General features: G+C 50.1%; 1 protein-coding gene across 1 annotated transcript in view; it reads left to right on the top strand.

Annotated features, from left to right (window-relative positions):
- Window positions 1-23,318, top strand: part of SDK2 (sidekick cell adhesion molecule 2) — a 136,930-nt gene that overhangs the window by 59,465 nt on the left and 54,147 nt on the right. Inside the window, exons 11-19 of the mRNA XM_034640716.1 lie at window positions 237-404; window positions 1,254-1,356; window positions 7,661-7,837; window positions 8,184-8,320; window positions 8,928-9,075; window positions 12,647-12,787; window positions 14,288-14,469; window positions 15,041-15,156; window positions 22,958-23,153. Coding sequence (XP_034496607.1) covers window positions 237-404; window positions 1,254-1,356; window positions 7,661-7,837; window positions 8,184-8,320; window positions 8,928-9,075; window positions 12,647-12,787; window positions 14,288-14,469; window positions 15,041-15,156; window positions 22,958-23,153 — 1,368 coding nt within the window. The remainder of the gene's footprint in view (window positions 1-236; window positions 405-1,253; window positions 1,357-7,660; window positions 7,838-8,183; window positions 8,321-8,927; window positions 9,076-12,646; window positions 12,788-14,287; window positions 14,470-15,040; window positions 15,157-22,957; window positions 23,154-23,318) is intronic.

Below are 23,318 nucleotides of genomic sequence, written 5' to 3'. Positions count from 1 at the left end.
GGCTCTGTGACCGGGTGTCCTTGTGCCCGTCACCGTGTCGGAAACCTACCTGGGCCTCAGCCCCAAGCCCGGCCGGCCCCCACCGCCCCGGCCCTCCCAGCATTTCTAAAGCTGGGGGTCTGCCTGAGGGCACCTGCCCAGAGCCACCAGGAAACGGGAGATGCGAGGTCCCAGAGAGCAGGGGGCTGCATGCCTCCACCTGAGCCCACCCCAAGCCCACCCCGTGTCGCCTTCAGGGGAACGCATCCTGGCCAGCGGCTCCGTCCAGCTGCCTCGCTTCACGCTGCTCGAGTCGGGGAGCCTGCTTGTCAGCCCAACACACATCTCCGATGCCGGCACCTACACCTGCTTGGCCACCAACTCGCGGGGGGTCGATGAAGCCTCGGCTGACCTGGTTGTGTGGGGTGAGTGTGCGGAGTGGGAACGCTTCACACGTCCGTGCACGCGTGTGTACTGAGCACGGGCTCTCACCGCCAGCACCTCCTCGTTGCACGGCTGTCTCACCAGGGTGCGTCTTGTAAGAAGGACAGGGACAGATGAATCCAGAGGAGAGGGACCGGGAAGGCCAGGGTTCTGCAGACGGTGCCACGTGAAGGGCCATATAGGAACTATTTTGGGCTTTATGGGCTAGACGGCGTCCGTCCCAACTCCTCGACTGACTTGTCTGTTTCATCAAGAAAGCAGCCGTAGATAATACGTCAGCCAACAGACAAGGCTGTGTTCCACTGTGTTACCCAGACAGGCTACTGGCCAGACTTGACCCTGGACTATAGGGGGCTGAGCCCCGCTTTCCGGAAACTTCTCAAGCCCCTTGCATCATCAGATTGCACCGCTTGGGATCCGCACCCAAGATAGACATGCCCGTGGGCCCCCCGTGGGCTGGCATGCGAGGCAGCAGACCGGGAATCAGACGATCCTATTTTTACCCTGGCTGGACCACTCATGTGCTGATCATTCTCCAATTTCCATTTCTTCATCCCTCCCAAGGGTTTCCTGGGGGAAGATTAAATGAGTCCCCACTCTGAACGTGGCTTCCAAGAACGCAAGTACCATGGAGGCACACTGTTCTTGTTACCGTTCTGGGTCAGCCACCACAGTAGAGCCGTCCACATGCTGGGTCTGCCTTCACCTGCCCATAGAATTCAGCCACACGGGCCCGGGTCACCTGAAGACGCCTTTCCCACACCTGCATCTCACCTGTTACTCTGCATCTGCTCCCCTTCTCAGCATCCTGTCTCCCTGCTGTCTTTCAGCCCGGACCCGCATCACCAAGCCTCCCCAGGACCAGAGTGTCATCAAGGGTACCCAGGCCTCCATGGTGTGCGGAGTGACCCACGACCCCCGAGTGACCGTCAGGTACTCCCTCTGCTGTGGCCCCATGGAGGCAAAAGGGGAGGGCAGCTTTAGGGATAGCTGGGCGAGTGTTGACACCAAGGAGGTAAGTGTCGCTGTGGGGCCTTGAGGGGACCACCTGCAGAGCTGGTGCGGGGCTGAGCTAGCTTGAACTGAATTGGGCCATGTTGGGGGTGGGGGCAATATGGAGGATGGAGGGATGCAGGAGGGAGGAGGGGAGAAGAAAGAGGCATTTTGGTTGGTGACATGTGGAGACGCTGAGTTGTTCTAGCCATGAGACAGGACCCCATTCTAGCACAATCTCAGACCCAAATCTTAGACCCTCTGCCCACCGTGTGGACGGCAGATGGATCTGGGTAAACAGGCGTGGGAGCAGAAGTAGGCCAGGGCAGGAGACACATGTGAGAGGAAAGCACCCCAAAATGGGGCCACCCCACCACCCACCCTGGGAGCCAGGACCTTGGTGAGCTACTTGGCTTGAAGGGAACCAGGTCCCCGATCCCCCCGCCCCGGGGAAGCCACTGGAGACAGGACAGCAGCAGCCAAGCAGGGTGTAAAGGCCAGATCCCAAGGATGGGCTGCGGACACCTGGACTAACCCCAGGAAGGGCTTCGGGAACTAAGACCAGGAGGAAATTGTCCCTTCGGGGCTCTCCCTTGAGCTCCGGGATGCCGAGTGAAAAAAATTAACTGCTTCTTTAGAAACAAATATTCCCTCCATGTTGCTTCTGTGTTTTATGGCCAATATCACTGCCAAAGCAACTGGCATCAAGGCTGGAAGGGGCTGGGCGCTGATGCCACTTGGGAGGCTTGGCCCCCACCACTCTGGAGGCAGCTGCGTCCTGCGGCGCCATCTGGTGGCCATTAGGCATATGACAGCCTATGCCACCGCACAGAATGGGCCCCCGGAAGCCAGGGTGGGCATAAGGGGTGCTAGACTTTTCAACCCACACCCATTCTCAGAGAATCCATTGCGGGCCCCCAGTTTGAGAAACACCTCCTTGAACATTAAACATTGACCCTTTAGGACAGTCATCACGTGTTGCCAGCAAGCAGGAGCCTTGAAATCACAAGGCTCGTTAAAATATTGTCAACACAAGAAACAGAATACACTTATTCCTGGGATTATTAAATTTTGTCCCAAAAAATGTCAACTATAAAACTGTTCTCCAAGAGAACTCCCCATACCTCCCCCACCACCAGAGAATACCGCTGTGGGTCTCAGACCCACACATAAGTGGTAGTTATGATTTCAGCACCTATTAATTGAAAACTTTATAATAATAAAAAGCTACATTAATTCAGCAACAAGTTAAAATAAATTGGTGTTTTAGTTATTAAAATATTATCCAGCTAGCATTTGGAAAATACTGCACGTTTTATTCATTCTCTAGACAATTCTTAATGAACAAAGGGATTCAGGGACTTCTTGCAATATAGCTGCCCAAGGACCCCTAGGGACCCACAGATGGGAAAACGCTATTCCAGTTCACTGAGGGGTGTTCGCCTGAGAATGGAACTCCCAATCTAGGGCAATCTTTTCTTGATGGGGAGAGAGAACAGAATTGGTCCTCTAGGCCCCCAAATTGTCAGTCTATGGCCAAAGCCACCCCCATATCTCCCACCCCTCCCTTGGACTTGAAAATCCTGTTGGAGCTTTAGGGAACACACTGGGAGTTCCCTGACCAGACAGGCTAAAAATGACCCAGCAAGCAACCCAGTCAAATTAAAGTGATGGCCACTTAATTCTGTGCTCTGTGCCGTCCTCAAAATCAAGCCAGGGTCCAGGGTCATAGCCTGAGCAGGTGCGGGTTGCCATCCCAGAAATCTTACAGAACTGCCTTAGGAGAAACTCTTCTGTTTGGTATCTGAGCCCAGATCTACACTAACTCTGAGCAGTCCACTTGTGTCCACTATCAATACTAATCAATATTTCCATTGGCTTTTTTTTTATTATACAGCTTATAGATATCCTTTTCAGGAGGAAAGTACAGAAAATGCAGATAAGCCCCCCAAAAAATGGGGAGGGAGGGAGAGAGAGAAAAAGAAGAAAAATAGGTTTATCTGTTTCTCTCAATTAGAAATAATAATATTAGAGTGTCATTTATAAAACACCTAGAAACACAGTTTCTGTGTCTGCTTTTTCCCTTAAGAACCCATTGTGAATCTCTTCCCCTGTCGATAAATATTCTTGCATAAACTTCATTATATGTTATTCACTCATCCATTGTGTGGATGTAATGTAATTTCTGTTACCAGTTCCCTAATGTTGGATATTTGGATGGTTTCTCAATTTTTTTCTAATATTAAGAAACATTACGGGGTGCCTGGGTGGCCCAACTGGGCATCTGACTCTTGATCTCACCTCAGGTCTTGATCTCAGGGTCGTGGGTTTGAGCCCCGTGTTGGGCTCCATGCTGGGCATGGAGCCTACTTTTTAAAAAAAAAAAGGAAACATCCTGATGAATGTCCTTGTAACTAAATATTTTTATACTTCTTTGATTTCCTAAGGACTATCTAATATTATTTAAAGCTGAAAGGCGGCCTGAAAATTGCTCATCAAAATTGTTTAATAGCCAGCTATATAATTACAGATGATTTTGGAAAATTTCTACCCTGAATTAAATGGACTCATGAGTTGTTTCTTTCTTTCTACTTTTTGTTTTTTTTTTTAACTTTCTACTGTGGAAATTTTCAAGCATAGCGCAGAGAGACCCAGATCATTAAGCCTTACGTACCCATCTCTTTTTTTTTCATTTTTATTTTTTTACTTAAATTCAAGTAATTAACATATAGTGTATTATTAGTTTCAGAGGTAGAGTTCAGTGATTCATCAGTTGTATATAACACCCAGTGCTCATTACGTCACATGCCCTCCTTAATGTCCATCACCCAGTTACTCCATCCCCCCCACTTACGTCCCCTCCAGCAACCCTCAGATTGTTTCCTATGATTAAGAGTCTCTAATGGTTTGTCTCCCTCCCTGACTTCATCTTGTTCTATTTTTCCCTCCCTTCCCCTATGCTCCTCTGTTTGATTTCTAAAGTTCCACATATGAGTGAAATCATATGATAATTGTCTTTCTCTGATTGACTTATTTCCTCGCTTAGCATAATACCCTCTAGTTCCATCCACATCAGTGCAAATGGCAAGATTTCATTTTTGGATGGCTGTGTACTATTCCATCGTGTATATACCCCACATCTTCTTTATCCATTCATCTGTCAATGGGCATCTGATCTCTTTCCACAGTTTGGCTCTTGGGAACATTGCTGCTATAAACATTGGGGTGCAGGTGCCCCTTTGGATCACTACATTGGTATCTTTGGTTAGGTACCCATCTCTTGGACTCAGTGATTGTCAACATTTGGCTTAGCTGGTTCCTCCTACCCATCCCCCGACCACACACGCACACAGACACTTTATTTTTTACTGTAGTATTTTAAAAGCAAATCTCAAGCATGTCATTTCACCTTCAAATATGTCAATGTGCATTTCTTACTTAAAAGGACTTTTCTTTAAACATAACAACCATGTCCCTGTCACACGGAACACAATGAACCATCCCTTGATGTCTGCTAATACCATATTACAGCATCCCTGACTGTCTGAAAGATGTCCTTTTAAAAGTTAGTTGGTTTAACTCAGAGCCCAAACAAGGTCCACACGTGGCATTTGGTTGGTGTGTCTCCTTAGTTCCACACGGTCCCCTCCCCCTCCTTTTCATTTTTGGTTTCATTGCTGCTTTGTTTGCGATTAATTAGTGGGAGAAACCAGGTTCCATAGGACAGCGGTCCAGCTAACTTTTTTTTATAAAGGGACAGAGTAAATATTTTAGGCTTTGGGGGCTAGATAGCTTTTGTCACAGCTCTCCAAGTCTGCTTTGCTGTGCAAAAGCAGTCACAAGCAGTGTGCAAACAAATGGGCATGTCTGTGTTCCAATAAAACTTTATTTACACAAACAGACAGGGGGCCGCAGTTTGCTGACCCCCTACTGTAGAAGACCTCACATCCTGGGTTTGGCTAGCTACTTTTTCTGGTGCGGTACGCTTGCTCTTCTATCCCTTGTATTTCTAATTCGATTCAAGTTACTGGTTAGATTCAGGCTTAGCTGTTTGGGTGCGAATGCTCCACAGGTGCTGATACACCCTTCCTCAAACACCACGTCCTGGGGCAAAGAATGTCTGCTTGCCATGGGCTGTTTCTTAAGCAGGAATTGCTCTCTGCACCTAGATTTGCTTTTAAGTAGAATTCTACGCATGCCCTCCGCGCTGGCAAAGATGATTGTTTTCTAGCCATGGAGATGAATTGAAGGTGATTACTTCTGACAATTTGTAAATGTACATAAAAAGCCTTAAAATTTAACTCAGCAATTTCACTGCTGAGAATTTATCCTCGAGGAAGTGATTTGGAATGTATGAAAATATGCTGCAAGGATGTTCCTCGCAGCATTAACTATAATATCAGAAAACAAGGAGCTGCCCCGGCCGCCCAGCCTGGCAGGAGCAGTCCCAGAGCGACGGTATGTGACGCACTGTGAGCCGATAAAAACCAGGGCGTGGAAGTGTCCCATTACAAGGAGTTTATGAGGGGCGCCTGGGTGGCACGGCGGTTAAGCGTCTGCCTTCGGCTCAGGGCATGATCCCGGCGTTATGGGATCGCGCCCCATATCAGGCTCCTCCGCTATGAGCCTGCTTCTTCCTCTCCCACTCCCCCTGCTTGTGTCCCTCTCTCGCTGGCTGTCTCTATCTCTGTCGAATAAATAAATAAAATCTTTGGGGCATCTGGGTGGCACAGCGGTTAAGCGTCTGCCTTCAGCTCAGGGCGTGATCCCGGCGTTATGGGATCGAGCCCCACGTCAGGCTCTTCCGCTATGAGCCTGCTTCTTCCTCTCCCACTCCCCTTGCTTGTGTTCCCTCTCTCGCTGGCTGTCTCTATCTCTGTCGAATAAATAAATAAAATCTTTAAAAATAAATAAATTAAATAAGCAAATAAATAAATAAATAAAATCTTTAAAAAAAAAACAAGGAGTTTATGATACTTTGTTGGGTGGGAAGAGCAGCTTTGAATCAGGATGGATGGCCATTGTTTACCTTCATGTGCTGTAACAGTCAAAGTACAAAATGATGACTAACTTCTACCGGAAGCATTTTATATGAACTCACATGATCCTTATAGCAACCCTAGCAGGTGGGTGGTATTATTTTTCCTTGTACCACAAATGAGGAAACAAAGGCACAGGGAGACTGAACAAACATACCCAGGATCACAAAGTTGCTAAGTGGCCAAGGCAGCACTGGACCAGGGAGTCTGAATCCGGAACAGAGCAGCACTGTGGTACGATGCCCCTTGGAGCAGGGGAGAAAAGTCTGGAAGGGAGATGTTCAGATGGTACTCCTGGTTACCCGTGATGGGAAAGCTTTTTAGTTCTCTTGCCCTACATTTTTTTTTCCTATTTGTAGTTGCAATTTTCTGATTTTTTTTAACTTAGCTTAAAAATATTACAGGCCCATCCTCCCTAACAGTCTTAGATTTTCTGACACAAATAGTTCTAACACCTCGTGGCTCAGGCCACATAGTCCCCAGCTGAGCGAGGGACGGGTCGTGTGCAGAGCCGTTCGGCCTCTCTCCTGCTCCCTGCCCTGGCTCCCGGCGCCCTGGCTGACCTTGCCCGGGGCAGGGGGCATCAGCATGGCGTGCTCCCCGGAGCTGGCACCCCACGTTACGTGGGTGACAGTAATAGTTGTATTTCCTCCAGGATCATTCCAGAGGAGATATGTCTTATTGTCAGGCACGTGCATGTGTGTAATTTCTCAAGTCCCCCTTTGTACTGACTGACGGAACCTAAAGTGATTTTTTGGACACTAAAGTCAATTTGGCACAGTGATGCATTGATCTCATGATTCCCCTCATAAAACTAATTCCAAAATGTAGTCTGTGCGGAAACTTTCATTCTTTTTCCAGCTGTAATCTTTTAACCTCTTCGGAAGATTACCTTTCGCCGACTCTTTCGGCTCTTTGGTGCTGGCTGCTTGGCCGTGGCTTCTGGCCAAAAGCAACACAGCTCTGACCTAGACCTGAAGTGGCAATATAAGGGCTTCGTGTGCTAACCCTCCCGGACAGAGCACCCTGCGACAGGGACGGAGGGCTGCAGGCGGCGTGGGTGCCCCCCCTGCCATGCCCAGGATCAGCCCTGGTGGCCCATGTCTCCTGGGGAGTGCCCTGCCGCCTCTGGGGCTCTCCTCCAGACCCAGCAGCGCCCCCTACTTCCCGAACTCTCTTTACTGACTGCTGCTTCTTACACTTAGGTACGTCTGGGAGAAGGATGGGGCCACCCTGGGCACCGAGAACAACCCCCGCATCCGTCTCGACAAAAACGGCTCCCTGCACATCTCGCAGACGTGGTCGGGGGACATCGGCACGTACACCTGTCGGGTACTGTCCGCCGGAGGCAATGACTCTCGCAGTGCCCACCTGCGTGTCAGGTGAGGGCACCCCCCCAGCAAAGGGGGTACAGGCAGCAGTGGGAGACTTACGTTGGCGGGTGCCCGGGGCCACGTGTGACCTGGGTCTGCTCCCCTCTGGGAACACACCCAAGCCTCCTCCAAGGCCTTCCCCCCAGCTCAGTTAAGCCCTGTTAAGAGCAGGGGAGTCTAGGTATGGCTTTGTACAGGGGGCCCCCAAGCCAGAGAGAAGAGCCTCCAGGTAGATGGCCTGAAGGCCGAGCTATGGCTGAGCACAGGTATCGTGACGTTCCGTCTGAGCCCTGGGCACGCGTGTGTCCCTGACTGCAGGCCTCACAGGTGGCCCCACCGCATCTCTCTCCTCCAGGCAGCTGCCTCACGCCCCCGAGCACCCCGTGGCGACCCTCAGCACCGCGGAGAGGCGGGCCATCAACCTGACGTGGGCCAAGCCCTTCGATGGCAACAGCCCCCTGCTCCGCTACGTCTTGGAGATGTCGGAGAACAGTAAGCCTCCCCGCCCCAGCCAGCTGGGAGCACAGACTCTGGGAGTTGGCCTGGGGCCAGGCTCCAGCTCCCCGGCTTCCCAGTTTCGTGCATTTGAGCAAACCTTCTGGAAACCCCAGCTTCCCTGCAAAATGAGCATTGGCATGTGTCCCCCCCACCCCGGTCATTGTGACAGTTGCACACGATGGCGCGTGTGAGGGGCGGGGCTCAGGCCTGCCACTCCAGAGCCTCCCAGCGGTGGCGATTTTTTGCTTTTTATCCTCCGAGACCCCAAGCTGTGAACTCCAAAATTAGCAGGCCTCGTTTGAATGGTGTTTTAAATACAGTTTGCCTGGAGCTCATCAATTTGAGGGGAAAAAAATAAAAACTGGAAAAGACATGTGCATTTCAGTTCCCGCGAGCCCTTGCTTCCTCCCCAGGGTGCTCCACCCGCCTTGGACAGTTGGACTAAGGGGACCCAGAAAAATGACGTGACCAGCCTCTACTGGACCAAGTGGGGGAGGCTCTCCTCTGCTGGCCCAAACTGGGCTGGGCCCCTGCTGGAATGGGGGCAAGGAGCGTGGCCTCCCGGGATGTCCACCTCCGCCTCTACCCTCTGTCCTCGTAGATGCCCCCTGGACAGTGCTCCTGGCCAGTGTGGACCCTGAGGCTACGTCAGTGATGGTCAAGGGCTTGGTGCCCGCGCGCTCCTACCAGTTCCGCCTTTGTGCAGTCAACGACGTGGGGAAGGGACAGTTCAGCAAGGACACGGAGAGGTGAGGGGAGCAGGTGTTCTTCCAGAAGGGGTGTGGGTGACTCCATCAGAGGGAGGGGCTGAGTCCCATGTGGCAGCGTGGGGCTGGCTGTGCGCAGACCCTGGCCGCCACCTCCCTGGCCCTGTGGGCTTCAGTGTCTGCGTCTGTAGAATGGGGCAGCGTTACTCACTCCTCCTCACAGGGACGCCACAAGGATGACAGGAGGTGACATGGGAGGCACTGTGAGCAGTGCCTGTTGTGGGATAAGCACCCACCAGGGTTAGTGGTCCCTCTCACTGGGAGCCGGGCACGTTCAAAGACTACCTCATTTCCGGTCTAGCTCCTCACGGGCGCCATCACTGTCACGTGGACCCGAGGAGTAAGTGTGCCACGGGACCCACACGGGTCTCTGTATGCAGTGACTTGCACGATGTCAGGTCCTATTAAGCTTTCAACAAAGATTTTACAAAATGAAAAATTAAGTGAAAACAGAGGGTCCTCCATTTTCAAACATCACCCGGTAAGACCCACTTATGTAGGAGGCCATTCTGGCCACCTCAGCCCTGTAGGATGAAAGGTCAGAATGATAGCGACGCAAATCCCATGCACCCAAGCTGTGTGCTCCTCTTTCCCTTTTTAGGTTTCTTCTTCTTCTTTCAGATTTATTGAGATACAATTAACACATAGCATGGTGTGAGTTTAAGGTGGAGAATGTGCTGATTTGATACACTCAGTGCACTAGGATTACCGCCCTAGTGTTGGTAACATAAAATTATCGTTTCTTTTTTGTGGCGAGAACATTTAAGATCTATTTTCTGAGCAATTTTTAAGTATATGATACGGTATTATTAGCTACAATCACCGTGCTCTATTCGGATTCCCAGAACTTACTAATCTTATTACTGAACATTTGTGCCCTCAACCAATATCTCCCCATTTCCCCCACCCACCGGCCCTTAGTAACTACCACTCTCCTCTCTGGTTCTCTTAAGTTCGGTTTTTTTAGATTTCACATATAACTGAAATCATACAGGACTTATCTTTCTCCATCTGACTTTATCTCGCTTAGCATCATGTCCTCAAGGTCCATCATGTTGTCACAAATGGCAGGATTTCCTTCTTCTCGTGGCTGAATACCATTCCACTGTATACATAGACCACATCTTCCCAATCCACTCATCCACGGACAGAGACTTCGGGTGTTTCCATGTCTTGGCTGCCGTGACTAATGCTGCAATGAACATGGGGGTGGAGATATCTCTTCGAGATCCTATTTTCATTTCCTTTGGATGGATAAATACCCGGAAATGGGATAGCTGGATCCTACGGTAGTTCTATTTTTAATTTTCTTTGGGACTGCCGTACTGTTTTCCACAGTGGCTACACCAGTTTGCATGCCCACCCCCAGTGCCCTGGGGTTCCTTCTCTCCACATCCTCACCAACATCTGTTATCTCTTGTCTTTTTGATGATGGCCATTCGAACAGGTGTGAGGGGATATCTCATCATGGCTTTCATTTGCCTTTCCCTGATGATGAGTCATGCTGAGCTCCTTTTCACATACCTGTTGGTCATCTGTGCGTCTTCATGGGGAAAATGCCGTTGCAGAGCTTCTGCCCATTTTTAAACTGGGTTGTTTTTCTTTTTTTGCTATTGGGTTGTATGTGTTCTTTATGTATTTTGAATATTAGTCCCTTACCAGATAAGGGGTTTGCAGATGTTTTCCCCCATTCCATGTGTTGGCTTTCCATTTTGTGGAGTGTTTCTTTTGCTGTGCAGGAGCTTTTCAGTTTGCTGTGGTCCCACTTACTTATTTTTGCTTTTGTTCCTTGTGCTTTTGGTGTCCTATCCAGGAAATCACTGCCTAGACCAACATCAAAGAGCTTTTCCTTATGTTTTCTTCTAGGAGTTTTATGATTTAGGGTCCTGCGTTTTAGTCTTTAATCCATTTTGAGTTCATTTTTGTGAGTGGTGTAAGATAGGGGTCCAGTTTCATTCTTCTGCATGTGGCTGTCCAGTTTTCCCAACATCAGGTATTGAAGAGACTGTCTTTTCCCCGCTGAGAAGAATTACTATTATTAAAATGTCCATGTTAACCCAAAGCCATGTGTAAATTCAGTGCAATCTCCATGAAAATCCCAATGGCATTTTTCACAGATTTAGGGGGAAAAAAATCCTTAAATGTGTACAGAGCCCCAAAAGACCTTGAGTAGCCAAGTGCTCCTGAGAAAAAGCAGGGCTGGAGGCATCACATTTCCTGATTTCACACTATACTCGAAAGCTGTAGTAATCAAAACAGCGTGATCCTGGCATAAAAATAGACACTTAGACCAATGGAACAGAATAGAGAGCCCAGAAATAAACACTCACATATACAGTCAACTGATATTTTTACAAAGGAACCAAGAATGTACTTGGCTCTTTAAAAGATTCTCTTAGGTGTGTGTATGCAGACCTCTGGCTTAAATCGATCATTTGGTTCTGCCACGGTTCCAGTGAGGTCGTTCGGCTCTCACAAGGGGGATGCCACAGGGGTCATGACACCAGAACAGGAAAGTGAGGTGGCAGGGAGGGCAACAACAGGATTTATTCCCTTGCTGTTTGTCGAACACCTACTATGTGCCAGGTCGTGGGTAGACCAGCAGGGGTGCAGGGAACAGAGTGGACGCGGCCCCAGCCCTTCAGAACTACAAATCCCAAGAGCAGAAAGCCTCCAAGTGTAGGGAAAACCCCCCTCCACTTTCTCCAGGTCTTTGGGCTTCACTTCAAGCCCCGATTCATCTTCCTGATGAATCTTCACACTAATAGCCCCAAGTCACGAAGAAAAAGGTTAAATCACCCTCGCTCGCCGGCTTTACAAAGACATGGGAGTGTGCAGTACATTTTGGAAAGCTATCCGTCAGAAAGCAAAAACAAAAATAAACTGAAAGGGAGAGACATCCATCAAAAATAATTAACTTCTGGTTTTAACGGATGCATGTCAGTTAGGCAAACAATACACCGGAATGGAACACTGCGTCCCCTAGCAAGGCCAGAGAAAGAAATCCAGTGACGCTCGCTTCTGGAAGCGGGTGATGCACACCCCCTGCCCCTCCCCCCCGCCCAACATGCCTCCCCAGCCTTACCCAGCCTGCCCTGCCCCACCCCGGGGCGCAGCTGGGCAGAAAAGGAAGCCTCATCACATGGCACCACCAGCCTGCAACTGGGAAGTGACTATTAACACTCCTGCTTCTGAAATACCTGAGGCCTCAGGATGTCATCAGCCCCCATAGCAACTTCTCTGACATCCGGGAAACTGAGGCATGTCCCTCAGCTGCACAGACGACATACACATCTGGGGCTTCGCAGTGTGTTAAAAGAATTCATCCATACATGGTGTCCTTTGAGCCCCAACCAGTCTTAGAAAGGCGGCAAGTGGAGCTTTACTTTACTCCTTTAAAAGATAAAGGAACAAGTTCAGAGAGGTTAAGTGACTTGCCCAAAAGCACACAGCAACTGTGCAGAGCAGCCTCCTCGTATCCCATCAGACTCCGGTATTTGTCCTCAAGACGAAGAGTGGAAAGGTCCACCCACTCTTATGTTTTCATATCCAGGGTCTCCCTCCCCGAGGAGCCCCCCACAGCCCCTCCACAGAATGTCATCGCCAGCGGCCGGACCAATCAGTCCATCATGATCCAGTGGCAGCCACCTCCCGAGAGCCACCAGAATGGTCTTCTCAAGGGCTACATCATCAGGTAGGTGTCCCCTCCCCTCCCCTCGGGAAAGGAGGGCAGCCCTGACCTAAGGGGAGCATCGGGAGTAGATCAGAAAACAGCCAAGTCACGGTGGGTCCTTCTCCATCTCACAAGGACCAAGCAACAAGAAATGACTTTGCTCTGGTAGGAAGGACTCAGGTTAGACATATAGAGGAACTTCCAGAAGGCAGAGCCTTGGGAACTAATGGGAATGCTGGAAAGAGGAGGCACGGTGTGATGTCCTCAAGGCTGTGTGGATGGGCAGGTCGGCCACATGTCAGGGCTCAACGGATAGGGCACAGGGAGACGGGTAACTATCCGAGGGTCCAACCACCCAGGAAACCAGGAGCACTCCATCTGAAGCCAACTACTGGGCCAAGGACTGGTCAAACAGTGGACCTCCTTTCGTCCTTACTACAAAAAGAAGCCCAGTTATAGACTTTCTTGTCTATACTTGACCGAGGGTACTTGACTGGTAACCTCAAACTCAGTTATTAAGTGCTACTAATTTGGTGTCGTAAATTCAAATTAGCATAAAATTGAAGCTACTGAGCGTCCATCAATATTCGGAATTCTGGCTGGCTGCAAAATGCATGTCTCTTTTCCCGGATGTGTACGCTCTCCCAGCACTGGAATGCCCCAGATCCGGAAGGAGTTATTGTTGACTTTGACTGCTTCGTGATCCATTAATTTTGTTGTGGGTTTTTGGTGAACCCTAATGGGGAGTGGTCCTCAAAGGGTGGTCCCTAGACCAGCAGCAGCCTCCATTTGAATGCACACTCTCAGGTCCTACCCCTGATCATGGGAAACTCTGGGGTGGACCCAGCAACCTGTGTTTCAGCAAGCCTTCTGGGTATTTCTGAGGTATGGGAAGACTCTGAGAACCACTGCTGTGGGGTCTTGTAACACATCAAAATCATCTGGGGCCTCTAATTTTCCAATAATGCAAGCGTTGTGGTTCTCCTATGAGCTGTCCATCCCCCTAGGTTTTGCCCATACAGACCCCACTTGTGTATTACCACGTGTAGGGTACGTAGCTCAAGGTTTTTCTCTCCACTAAAGCGAGTCACTGTCAAAGGAGGGAGCCACTCCTTTGGAGGGACAAAGAACATGAGCCCAACCCTGGGACGTGGCTCTCCATCAAGGACCCCTCCAAGGTGAGACCAACGTCATCTGCCCAGAAACTCTTAGCGTCCGTGGTCAGCTAATCTCTCCAATGTCCAACCCCATCAAAAAGAACAGACAGTCCTCTAGACCTGTGCTGTACGGGGAGGTAGCCGTTGGTCACCTGTGGTTCTTTAATTTAAAATAAATAAAAGTACACATTCCCAGCTGCACCAGCCTCATTTCAAGTGCTCAGCAGCCGTGCGCGCGAGTGGCTGTCCTATTGGACGGCACAGGTGTGGAACATTCGCACCGTCACACGCGGTTTCCTGGGCCCGCACCTGGCAGGCTGACTCTGGCGTGCCGTTCTGCTGCATCCTGCCTTCCTCCCCCCAGGTACTGCCTGGCCGGGTTGCCTGTTGGGTACCAGTTTAAGAACATCACGGACGCTGACGTCAACAACCTGCTCCTGGAGGACCTCATCATCTGGACCAACTACGAGATCGAGGTGGCCGCCTACAACAGCGCCGGGCTGGGTGTCTACAGTAGCAAAGTCACCGAGTGGACACTGCAGGGAGGTGGGTGGGGATCGTGACCGCGGGGAGCTGGTGCTTTTCTCTCTCCCTCCCTGGCCTGTGCCTGTCGGTCCCGCACCTGTCCGGTCCCGCACCTGTCCAGTCCCGCACCTGTCCAGTCCCGCCTCGGCCACGGCACCTGTTTCCCCGGGTCCTGAGCTGTTGCCCGCTGTGCCTGGCTACCCCGTAGGACGAGAGTGTATGGAGGGGCAGAGGAGTTGTGGGGGTGCATGATGAAGGCAGAAGCTTCAGGGGTACAGGGACCTTCCGCAGAGTCCGTGTTACCTGGATCGTGAAAGGGCTCGCGTCGAGGGTTGTACGTAACAACCTCCCCAAGCACGTTCCCCTCCATCACTTCTGTTTATTGGTACCCTGTGAGATGGGTCAGGCAAGTGTTATTAAACCCAAACTAATGGAGAGAAAGAGGGGGCCTCGAGTCCACAAAGCGAAGGGGGGAGGGTGTGGGGCAAAGCAGGGTCTGCAGACCTCATCCCTGTGTTTTCTCTACTTAACTGAGCAAGACTGATTCTCCCCCCTGCACCACCCTCCACCCCATCCCTCTGCTCTCCTCCAGTCCCCACCGTCCCTCCTGGCAACGTGCACGCAGAAGCCACCAACTCCACAACCATCCGCTTCACCTGGAATGCCCCCAGCCCCCAGTTCATCAATGGCATCAACCAGGGCTACAAGGTACGTGAGGCCTCTCCCTGTGCCAAGAGGAAGGCTGGGGATTCTGTGAGGGAGGCTGTAAGCCGAGGAATAGGGAGCAGGTGAGGGACCCCCTGTGCTTCTGAAATCATTGGTTCAAGCCAAGCAGAGGACACGTGATCAAGGTGAAGGGTGTGGAGGCTCTCTTTCTGGCCCCTTCCAGGCTGGGGGAGGGGGGGTCTGGACACCACCCAGCCTGTGACAAGGTGCAGAGGAACTTTCTTGGGGAGACTGGGTCATAAGCAAAATCAGATTTGTTTTGGGCTCAGGAACACCTGGGCACAGCCGTGGCCTCAGAAAAATCCAGAATCCACTTCTTCCTGCTAAGCTGTGGCTCTGTTAGAGCACACGTGGCGTTGGGCTGTGCTTGACCCCACAGAGAGTGTAGTTAAGGGCACGGGACTGGGACCCTGACAGATGTGGGCTAGAATCCTGCTCTGGCTCTGCCTCTCGCTGGCTCCCTGGACACGTCCTACAATCTGTCTGAGCCTCGCTCCTTCGATAAATGTTTATTGGGCGCTCCTATATGCACCGTTTTAGCTGCCGGGAAACCAAATAAACTCCCATTCCCTCATTTGTGAGCGAGGATGGTAATAACACCTACTCCTTAGGGTTGCGTGTGGATCAAATGAGATAACATTCGTAATTCGTGGACCACAGTGACACATACGTGAGTGCGAGTGATCGTAGTGACAGTAGAGATGTGTTCATCCGATCAGGCAGCCCCAACCAGGGGCCACGGTCTGGGCGGCAACAAGAATCTCTTTCCTCCCACTTCTGGAGGCTGGAAGTCTGAGATCCAGGTTTGGGCAGGGCTGGTCCCCTCTGAGGCCTCCGTCCTTGGCATGCAAGTGCCCCCTTCTCCCTGTGCCCACACGTGGTCCCTCCTCTTTGTGCATCCCGATCTCCTCTTCTTGTAAGGACACCAGTCACGCTGGACTACGGCCCACCTTACTGACCTCATTTTAACTTCACTGCCTCTTTAAAGACCCTCTCTCCAAATACAGTCACATCCTGAGGCCCTGGGGGTTAGGACTTCAACGCATGAATTTGGGGGGGACACAGGTCAGCCCATGACAACTATCATAGCAGTAATGGTCGTAGGTGTCATTCAGTACTGCTGGTATTGGTAATGGGGGGTGGGGGGCGGCAGTGGTAAATCTGTTGTCATTGTAAAGGTGCTACAAGTTAGGGCTTCTCAGCCATCCCCTCCGAGATCCCAGACCTTGCTCCCACGCCTGGGTCTCTGCTCCCTACCCTAAGAGAACAGAAGACAGATTGTACAGCACGCGCGGGGTGTGCAGCTTGGGGCAGGTGGGAGGATGCGGTTGGCCCCCTCCAGATGTGGGAGAGGAGGCAGTGCATTTGGGGGGTGTGCCACTGGGAAGCGGGCCGTGAAGAAAAAGCACAGGCTTTGGCTTTGAGCCCAGGGATCTGGTGATCTGGTGATGACTGCCGACACTTCCAGAAGGCTCCTGCACTTGCTCTGTTCTATGTGTGCACATGCGGGACACAACCAAGATGATTTCTAGGACTCGCAGCCTTAACCGTTATTCCTGCGAGAAGGGGGTGGCTTGGGCAGAAAGGGACTGAGATTAAATCACCAAGAGAATTTTCTGCTGGTGTTGCAAATAAAGGAGGGATGGTCTAGAGCCGGGTACGGCCCTGCCACAGCCCTCTTGCTCCCAAGAAGGCAGGGCGCCAGGGCCAAGCAGGGCTGTCCTGGGGCAGGGGGCTGCAGCTGAACGCTGGCTGGCTGGCTGGCTGGCTGGCCAGAAAAGCCTCCTAATTGGGACTCTGGGGGGAGGCAGGGGAGGGAAGGAGGAGCTGAGGAGCTGAGCTGGGAACAATTAGCTTCTTGCTGCCAATTCTAAGTTTTCTTTCACAAATTGGGGGTGGGGAGGATGGGGCTGGGCTGCAAATGTCTAAGGCAGACAGCTTCTGGCGGGCCAAATGGCTAGAACCATCAGGGCAACGACCCAGACGGAGCAGGGGGAGGCTGCAGAAGCCCGCCTGATTTCCAGGTCTGCCTGGTGCCCAGCACCAGGGGCTGGTCCCTTAGAAAAATCCGCGGCAATGAACTGCCCAGATATTTTGAGCGCAGGAGGGCACTTTCACACTTGGCAGGGCGCTCTCTGCAAGCCTGGCAGGGTGCTGAGGCTAGACTCACATTCTTCTCTCAGAAGAAGGAAGTCTTTTACTCTCATCCTATTTTACAGAGGAGGAAACTGAGGCATGGGAGGCAAGTAACTTGTTCAAAGTCAGAGTAACTGCAAAGCTCAGATTCAAACTTCAGAGTCTACACCTGTTCTTGCATTAAAAAGAAAATGCGTCAGGGGCACCTGGGTGGCTCTGTCGGTTAAGCAGCCAACTCTTGATTTCAGCTCAGGTCATGATCTCAGGGTCATGGGATCAGCAGGGATTCTGCTTAAAGGATTCTCTCTCTTCCTCTCCTCTGTCCCTCCCCCTGCTCATGCACTCTTTCTCTCTCTAAATAAATAGGTAGATAAAGTTAAAAAAAAAAAAAAGAAAAGAAAAATTGTGTCCTATAATTTAACTGTAAAATAATAACTATGCCTTGATTTTTTTTTTTTTCCTAAGTACAAATGGATTCAAGCAGGGATTTTGTTTCTTGCTTCTTTGGCCTTCAGCGTCACAGAAAACAGCAACGTGTGGCCTTTGCGTTCCCTCCAATGAGAATGGACTCCCCAACCCCTTTGAATTGTTAAAAATTTTCAAGCATCCACCAAAGTAGAGGGGACACAATAATCACTTTAGAAGACCCTAATGTATCCCAGCTTCAGCAATCACCGGCTCGTGGCCAAATGTGTTCGGTCTCTTCCCCAACCCTCTGCCTTTGCCCTGGAATATTGTTAAGCAAATCCCAGGCCATCATATCATTTCATCCATAAACACTTCTGCCAAGAAGTATTATAAAGCCTCTGTTTCAAGTGCAACCACAGTCCCTGCACTGTCATCATCGTGCCTAAAAATATCAACAGTCCCCTTGATGTCATCGGATATGCAGTCAGCACTCACATTTCTTTGACTCGTTGCTTTATTTGCTAAAGGATCCAAATGAGGTCCGCACACCTGCAATGCGTTGGGTATTTTTTAGGTCTCAGCTGATCTATAGATTCTCTCTCTCCTTTCTCTCTCTCTTTTTTCTTGTGATTTATTTAGTCAAGAAACTTAATCATTGGCCCTGTAGAACTTTCCACAGCCTGGATTTTGCTGATTGCCTCTCTGTGGGGTCATTTAACACATGCCTCTGAACGCTATATTCTCAGTAAATTAGAACTTAGAACAAGGGGCTTGATCAGATTCAGGTTTGATGCTTTTGTGTTTTTTCCCCAATATCATTTCCTAGATGGTGCTGTGCACTGAAATCAGAAGGCATAAAGTCTGGCTGGCTCTCTTACTATCGTGTGGTGACCATTGACCACCCTGTGTGATCTGTTATTTCAATAGGGTTGCAAAATGGGGACAGTCAAATATTATAATTTCTCTTTGATATATTAGCTGAAACATTTTCCAATAAAAAGAATTTCCCCCTTACCAACTCTTTGGTTCCTAGAAGGTTCCAGTTCGTCTAGGAAAAGCCTGGTCAAAGCTCAGTCCTTTTCCATCACTTACCAATTCTCGGAGTAATGAATATTGTCCCTTATTATCTTTTAAAGTGACAGATGAGTTTGGATGGGGGAGAGGGGGGCGTATTTTTGTTTTATTCTTGGTATATTATTGTGTATTCAAGGATTTTTAACACATCTGGTATGTTTCAACCCACGGCTGTTATTATTTGTGTTGATGCCAGATTGACCCATTGTTGTTGGCCTCTTTGGTTGCTGAGTCCTTTTGACAGGGCCCCGGGAGGCCGAGAGCTTCCTTGCATTCTGAAAGGGTGGTCCAAGCTGTCCCTGGCATCAGCCGTGTCTTCAGGGAATCTTGTTACGTCCAGTCGGGAATGATAGATACCACAATCTAGGCACTGGAGGTGCTCCTTACGCTAGGAGGCGGCCATTTCTAGGCTCTGTTAATGAACAGCTCGGAAATGCTTCTCCTTCTCCTCCTCCTTCTTCTTTTCAGATAACACACATACGGTTACTTCCAACTCAATTTCAGGGCTATAAACTCTTTAATCATCTTACTGGTCTTTTGTCTCTCTTTTCGCCATACTGAAAATTCAGTTCCTACAACACCAACGTAATTACCTGCCTACTTTATCCCCAAAACACCCACAACAGTCTCAGAACAGTCATCCCACCATGGTGATGACCGAAGATCGTGTCAGATTATTTACGGCACTTTCCTTTCCTGGGGTGTATCCCGCTAAGGATGTACTTCCCCTGGCTGGGCTACAAGGTCTCTTGAAATAGTATCTTTCCGTGGTAAGCTTGCCACAGCTCAATACACCGTAAGGTTCATTTGTTTCATTTTGGTTTCGATTTTTAGGGATTGATTTTTTAATTTAATTTTGTTCTATAATTATGGAACGTATTTACATGGTTCCAAAGTTAAAAATACAAAGTAAATTCACAGAAAAATCAGCCTGAATTCTGGTCCTTTCCCTGCCCTGTAGGTTTGATTTCTTTCTGTTTAGTTTGGTTTTTCCTTTCATTTCTTTAATAGAAGCAAATGCAAACATATATAAATGTGTGCCCTCCCCTCCTTCGATAAATGACAGCCTGCTCTATACACTTTCTCCATCTTGCTTTACTTGTGTTATATCCTGGGGATCACTCCATAGGAACATAGAGATTCCTGGTTCCCTTTTGACATCTGTAGTGGACTCCCATAATTATTGTGGCTTTCCCATAGTTTGGTCAGTCAGCTCCCCAGCAATGACATTTGGGTTGTTTCCAGCCTTTTACTATAATAAACATTTCTGCAGTGAATAGCTTCGTGCATATATCTTTCCATATTTTTCACATTTTACTTTGGAATAGATTCATAGAAAGGAGATTGCTGGATCAACGGATAAATGTATATATAATTTTTCTACTACTGCCAAATCCTTCCATTATTTTTTTAATTTTTTTAATTTAATTTTTGAAACAGGAAACGTAGTTACATGGTTAAAAAACCAACAAAAGTAAAAAGATAAACATGTAGCAGAAATCCTCCATCCCACTCCAGGTCCTCATTTGCGTGGTTCTGTCCCACCCAGGCAACCCTGAAACTCTCCCCACTCCTAGTAACCACTGTTGTTAATGTCCTGCATATCCTTCCAGAATGTTCTATGTGAATCCATGCACATGCAAAGAGATAGGCAGTGAGAGAGGGAAAGACAAAAGAAGAAGGAAAGAGAGAATTTCCTCTACTTTTTTTGTTAACTCCAGCAGCTAGCAGGCCATATGTACCCGTCCCCCTGATCTTCTCATCCCCATAACACATGGCCTCCACCAGAAACAAAAGGCATATCACTTCACCCCTCCTCCTGGCAGCCAGCAAGGCAGCTCTCACTGTTCCCTATAATAGCCTGAGGCTCAGAGAGGCTGAGTGACTTTCCCAGGGTCACACAGTAAGTAGCAGAGCTGGGTTCTGTTCTTCTTCCTCCCCTCTGCTTTCCAAGGCAAGTTGCCTGGCCCAGGAGCCTAGATCTGGTGCTGCTACCCACACCCCCCAGCCATGCTCAGAATGGCCCAGTCTGCTTAGGCTCTGAGACTAAGGGCCTGATAGAGTAAATCAGTGCTGAGCCTGGCTGACAAGGGCAGGCACGCAGACAGCAGAAAGAAACCCTGGTGTTCACCCCGCAGCTGTGCGTACCTCGGGAGGCAGACACCTTCATGCAGGGTCTTCGGGAGGCGGGAGGTGGGGGGGCAGGGGTTCACAGATCTGAAGCCATCCCCCGGCAGGCCCATGTGCACCAACCCGGCCTCAGCCTTTATAGTCCTCAGTTCCCTTCCGGCAACTGCACAGGGCAGCGATGCCCGTCCAGTCCTCACTGTGTTGGTGCAACGGGACTACTCGGCGACGGGCATATCCCAGTGCCCGGTGCAGAGTATGAGCTCATCAGACGGTAGCCCTGCGGTGTGTTCACTCGAGCACAGAATGTACCCCAGGGCTGCCCGAGCCCACTTCCTTTCCGGGAACAGAAGGTGCGGAAGGCAAGTCTGTAGTCTTCCTGGCCTGAGGGAGAGGCCTCTTAACCCTACGCCTCCTCTTCAGACCCAGCTGGAGGATGACAAGTGGCTCACAGCACTGAGTAAATATTTTGAAGCCGCCTCAGTCCTGCTGCTCTCTTGGGCTTCGGGCCTGGAGCCCGAAAATGATGAAGTCGTTATTCAGAAAACCACACGGCTGACACCCTGTGCCCTTCTGGGTCATTTTTTGAAGCCAATTCCCGGTGATGTTGTTTTAAGGCACCTGTAAAGATATTCTTTGTCCTTTATTCCTGCAATAACGGTAGTGATTATAATTGGCCTAACCCAATAAAATAATATTTACCCAGATTTTGCACATGCTGGGGAACACACCACACAATTAATTCTATTGGCGTAATTAATTCAAATTTACATTAATTAAATTAAATTAAAACATTAAACTTGTTTCTTAATCTACTCCAAAGAAGTTCGGCAGTTGAATTGCTCTGAAACAAGATAACCAAAATAAGGAGGATATTTAACATACTTATTAAATGCCACTTAGTATTTCTGATTAGTATTTTTAGGGTCTAATTAGTGTCTAATTAACTTGCTATAGGCTATCTTTTCACAATACCAATTAAATTTCCAAACATCCTTTATAAACATGCAGCCCCGAAAAGGAGAAGATGAAGCATTGTTATAGGGGCGAGTTAATCAGGAGACATCAGTGCGGTATTGTTTTGTATCTATAAATACCCGTGCTTATTAGAACTCATCAAGTGTTGCTTTTCACCATTAATTGCTAGTTAATCAACTTCAAATGAACGAGGAACTCTCTGAGACCAGCTGTCATTGTTGGAGACAGATGAAGGGCCCAGAAAGCGGGAGTGTGAGGTGACAGTTCAAGAGGCAAGAAGAGAAGGGGAGGCGGGAAGCGTGTGTGTTACAGGTGGGGCGTGCGGAGCGGAAGTCAGACGGGGAAAAGCCATGCTGCGTTTCCAGACAGGGCTTTTCTCGCCGACACCCCGCCTCCAGGTCGGGTCTCAGACTGAAATCCCAGCTTGGAACAAGTTGAAAGGACTAGCGGAAGTGGCAGCTCTATGTGGAAACTCCGAGGGAGACCCTGCCCAGCCCAGACGGAGAAAGTTATAGGAGCCCCAGTGCTGGAGTCAGAACCCCTCAGCTCCTGGCTAGCTGTGTGGTATAGTGGGAGTCGCTGAGCCTCTCTGAGCCTGTGCCCTCATCTGTCACCCACAGGGCGGGCTCCACACTCAGAGTGGACCCCCCACCACCACCACCCTGTTCTGTTCAATGCTCGGCTGCCGTCACCTTGAATTTCTTAAAACATTTTTGAACAAGGGGACCCTCCATTTTCATTTTGCACTGAATCTGCAAATTATGCAGCCGATCTTGGTAAAAACCTCCCTGGCGAGAGACCCCTCATGGAGAGCCCTCAGCCCAGTGCCTCGCTCTGAGTAAGTTGCTGGGTAGATGACCAGCACACCAAAGGGAACGCCCAGAAGGACGGATGCGCGTGGCTTGGGGGCGTCCTCACAGTCATCCCTTCCCTGGGAGGAGGGACCCTAGGGAGCTGGGCTCCTAGACTCTCTCTGTCGGTTGGCCCAGCCTGTGGGAGAGCGCTCGGACTCTTCTGGAACATTCTTGCGGCCCTGCCTGAATTGCTGGCCTCTCCCCAGCTGATTGCCTGGGAGCCGGAGCAGGAAGAGGAGGTTACCATGGTGACTGCCCGGCCCAACTTTCAAGACAGCATCCACGTGGGCTTCGTGTCCGGCCTAAAGAAGTTCACTGAGTACTTCACCTCCGTGCTGTGCTTTACCACTCCCGGGGACGGGCCTCGAAGCACCCCCCAGCTGGTGCGCACCCATGAGGATGGTAGGCACCACCCAAACCCTGCCGTCCCTGCGCCCCTCACCACCCACCCACTCAAGGGCCAGGCTGAGCGCTCCAGCTCTGGGGCGATCCCCGCCTTGTCTCCCATCCCGGGGTGCCCCTGGAGCTCCGTGGGCTGTCTTGCAGACAGTGGTCTCTCTCTGGCTC

Source organism: Ailuropoda melanoleuca, chromosome 13 (genome assembly GCF_002007445.2).
Source record: "Ailuropoda melanoleuca isolate Jingjing chromosome 13, ASM200744v2, whole genome shotgun sequence".
NCBI lineage: Eukaryota > Metazoa > Chordata > Mammalia > Carnivora > Ursidae > Ailuropoda > Ailuropoda melanoleuca.
This window is presented reverse-complemented; position numbering and strand designations above follow the sequence as displayed.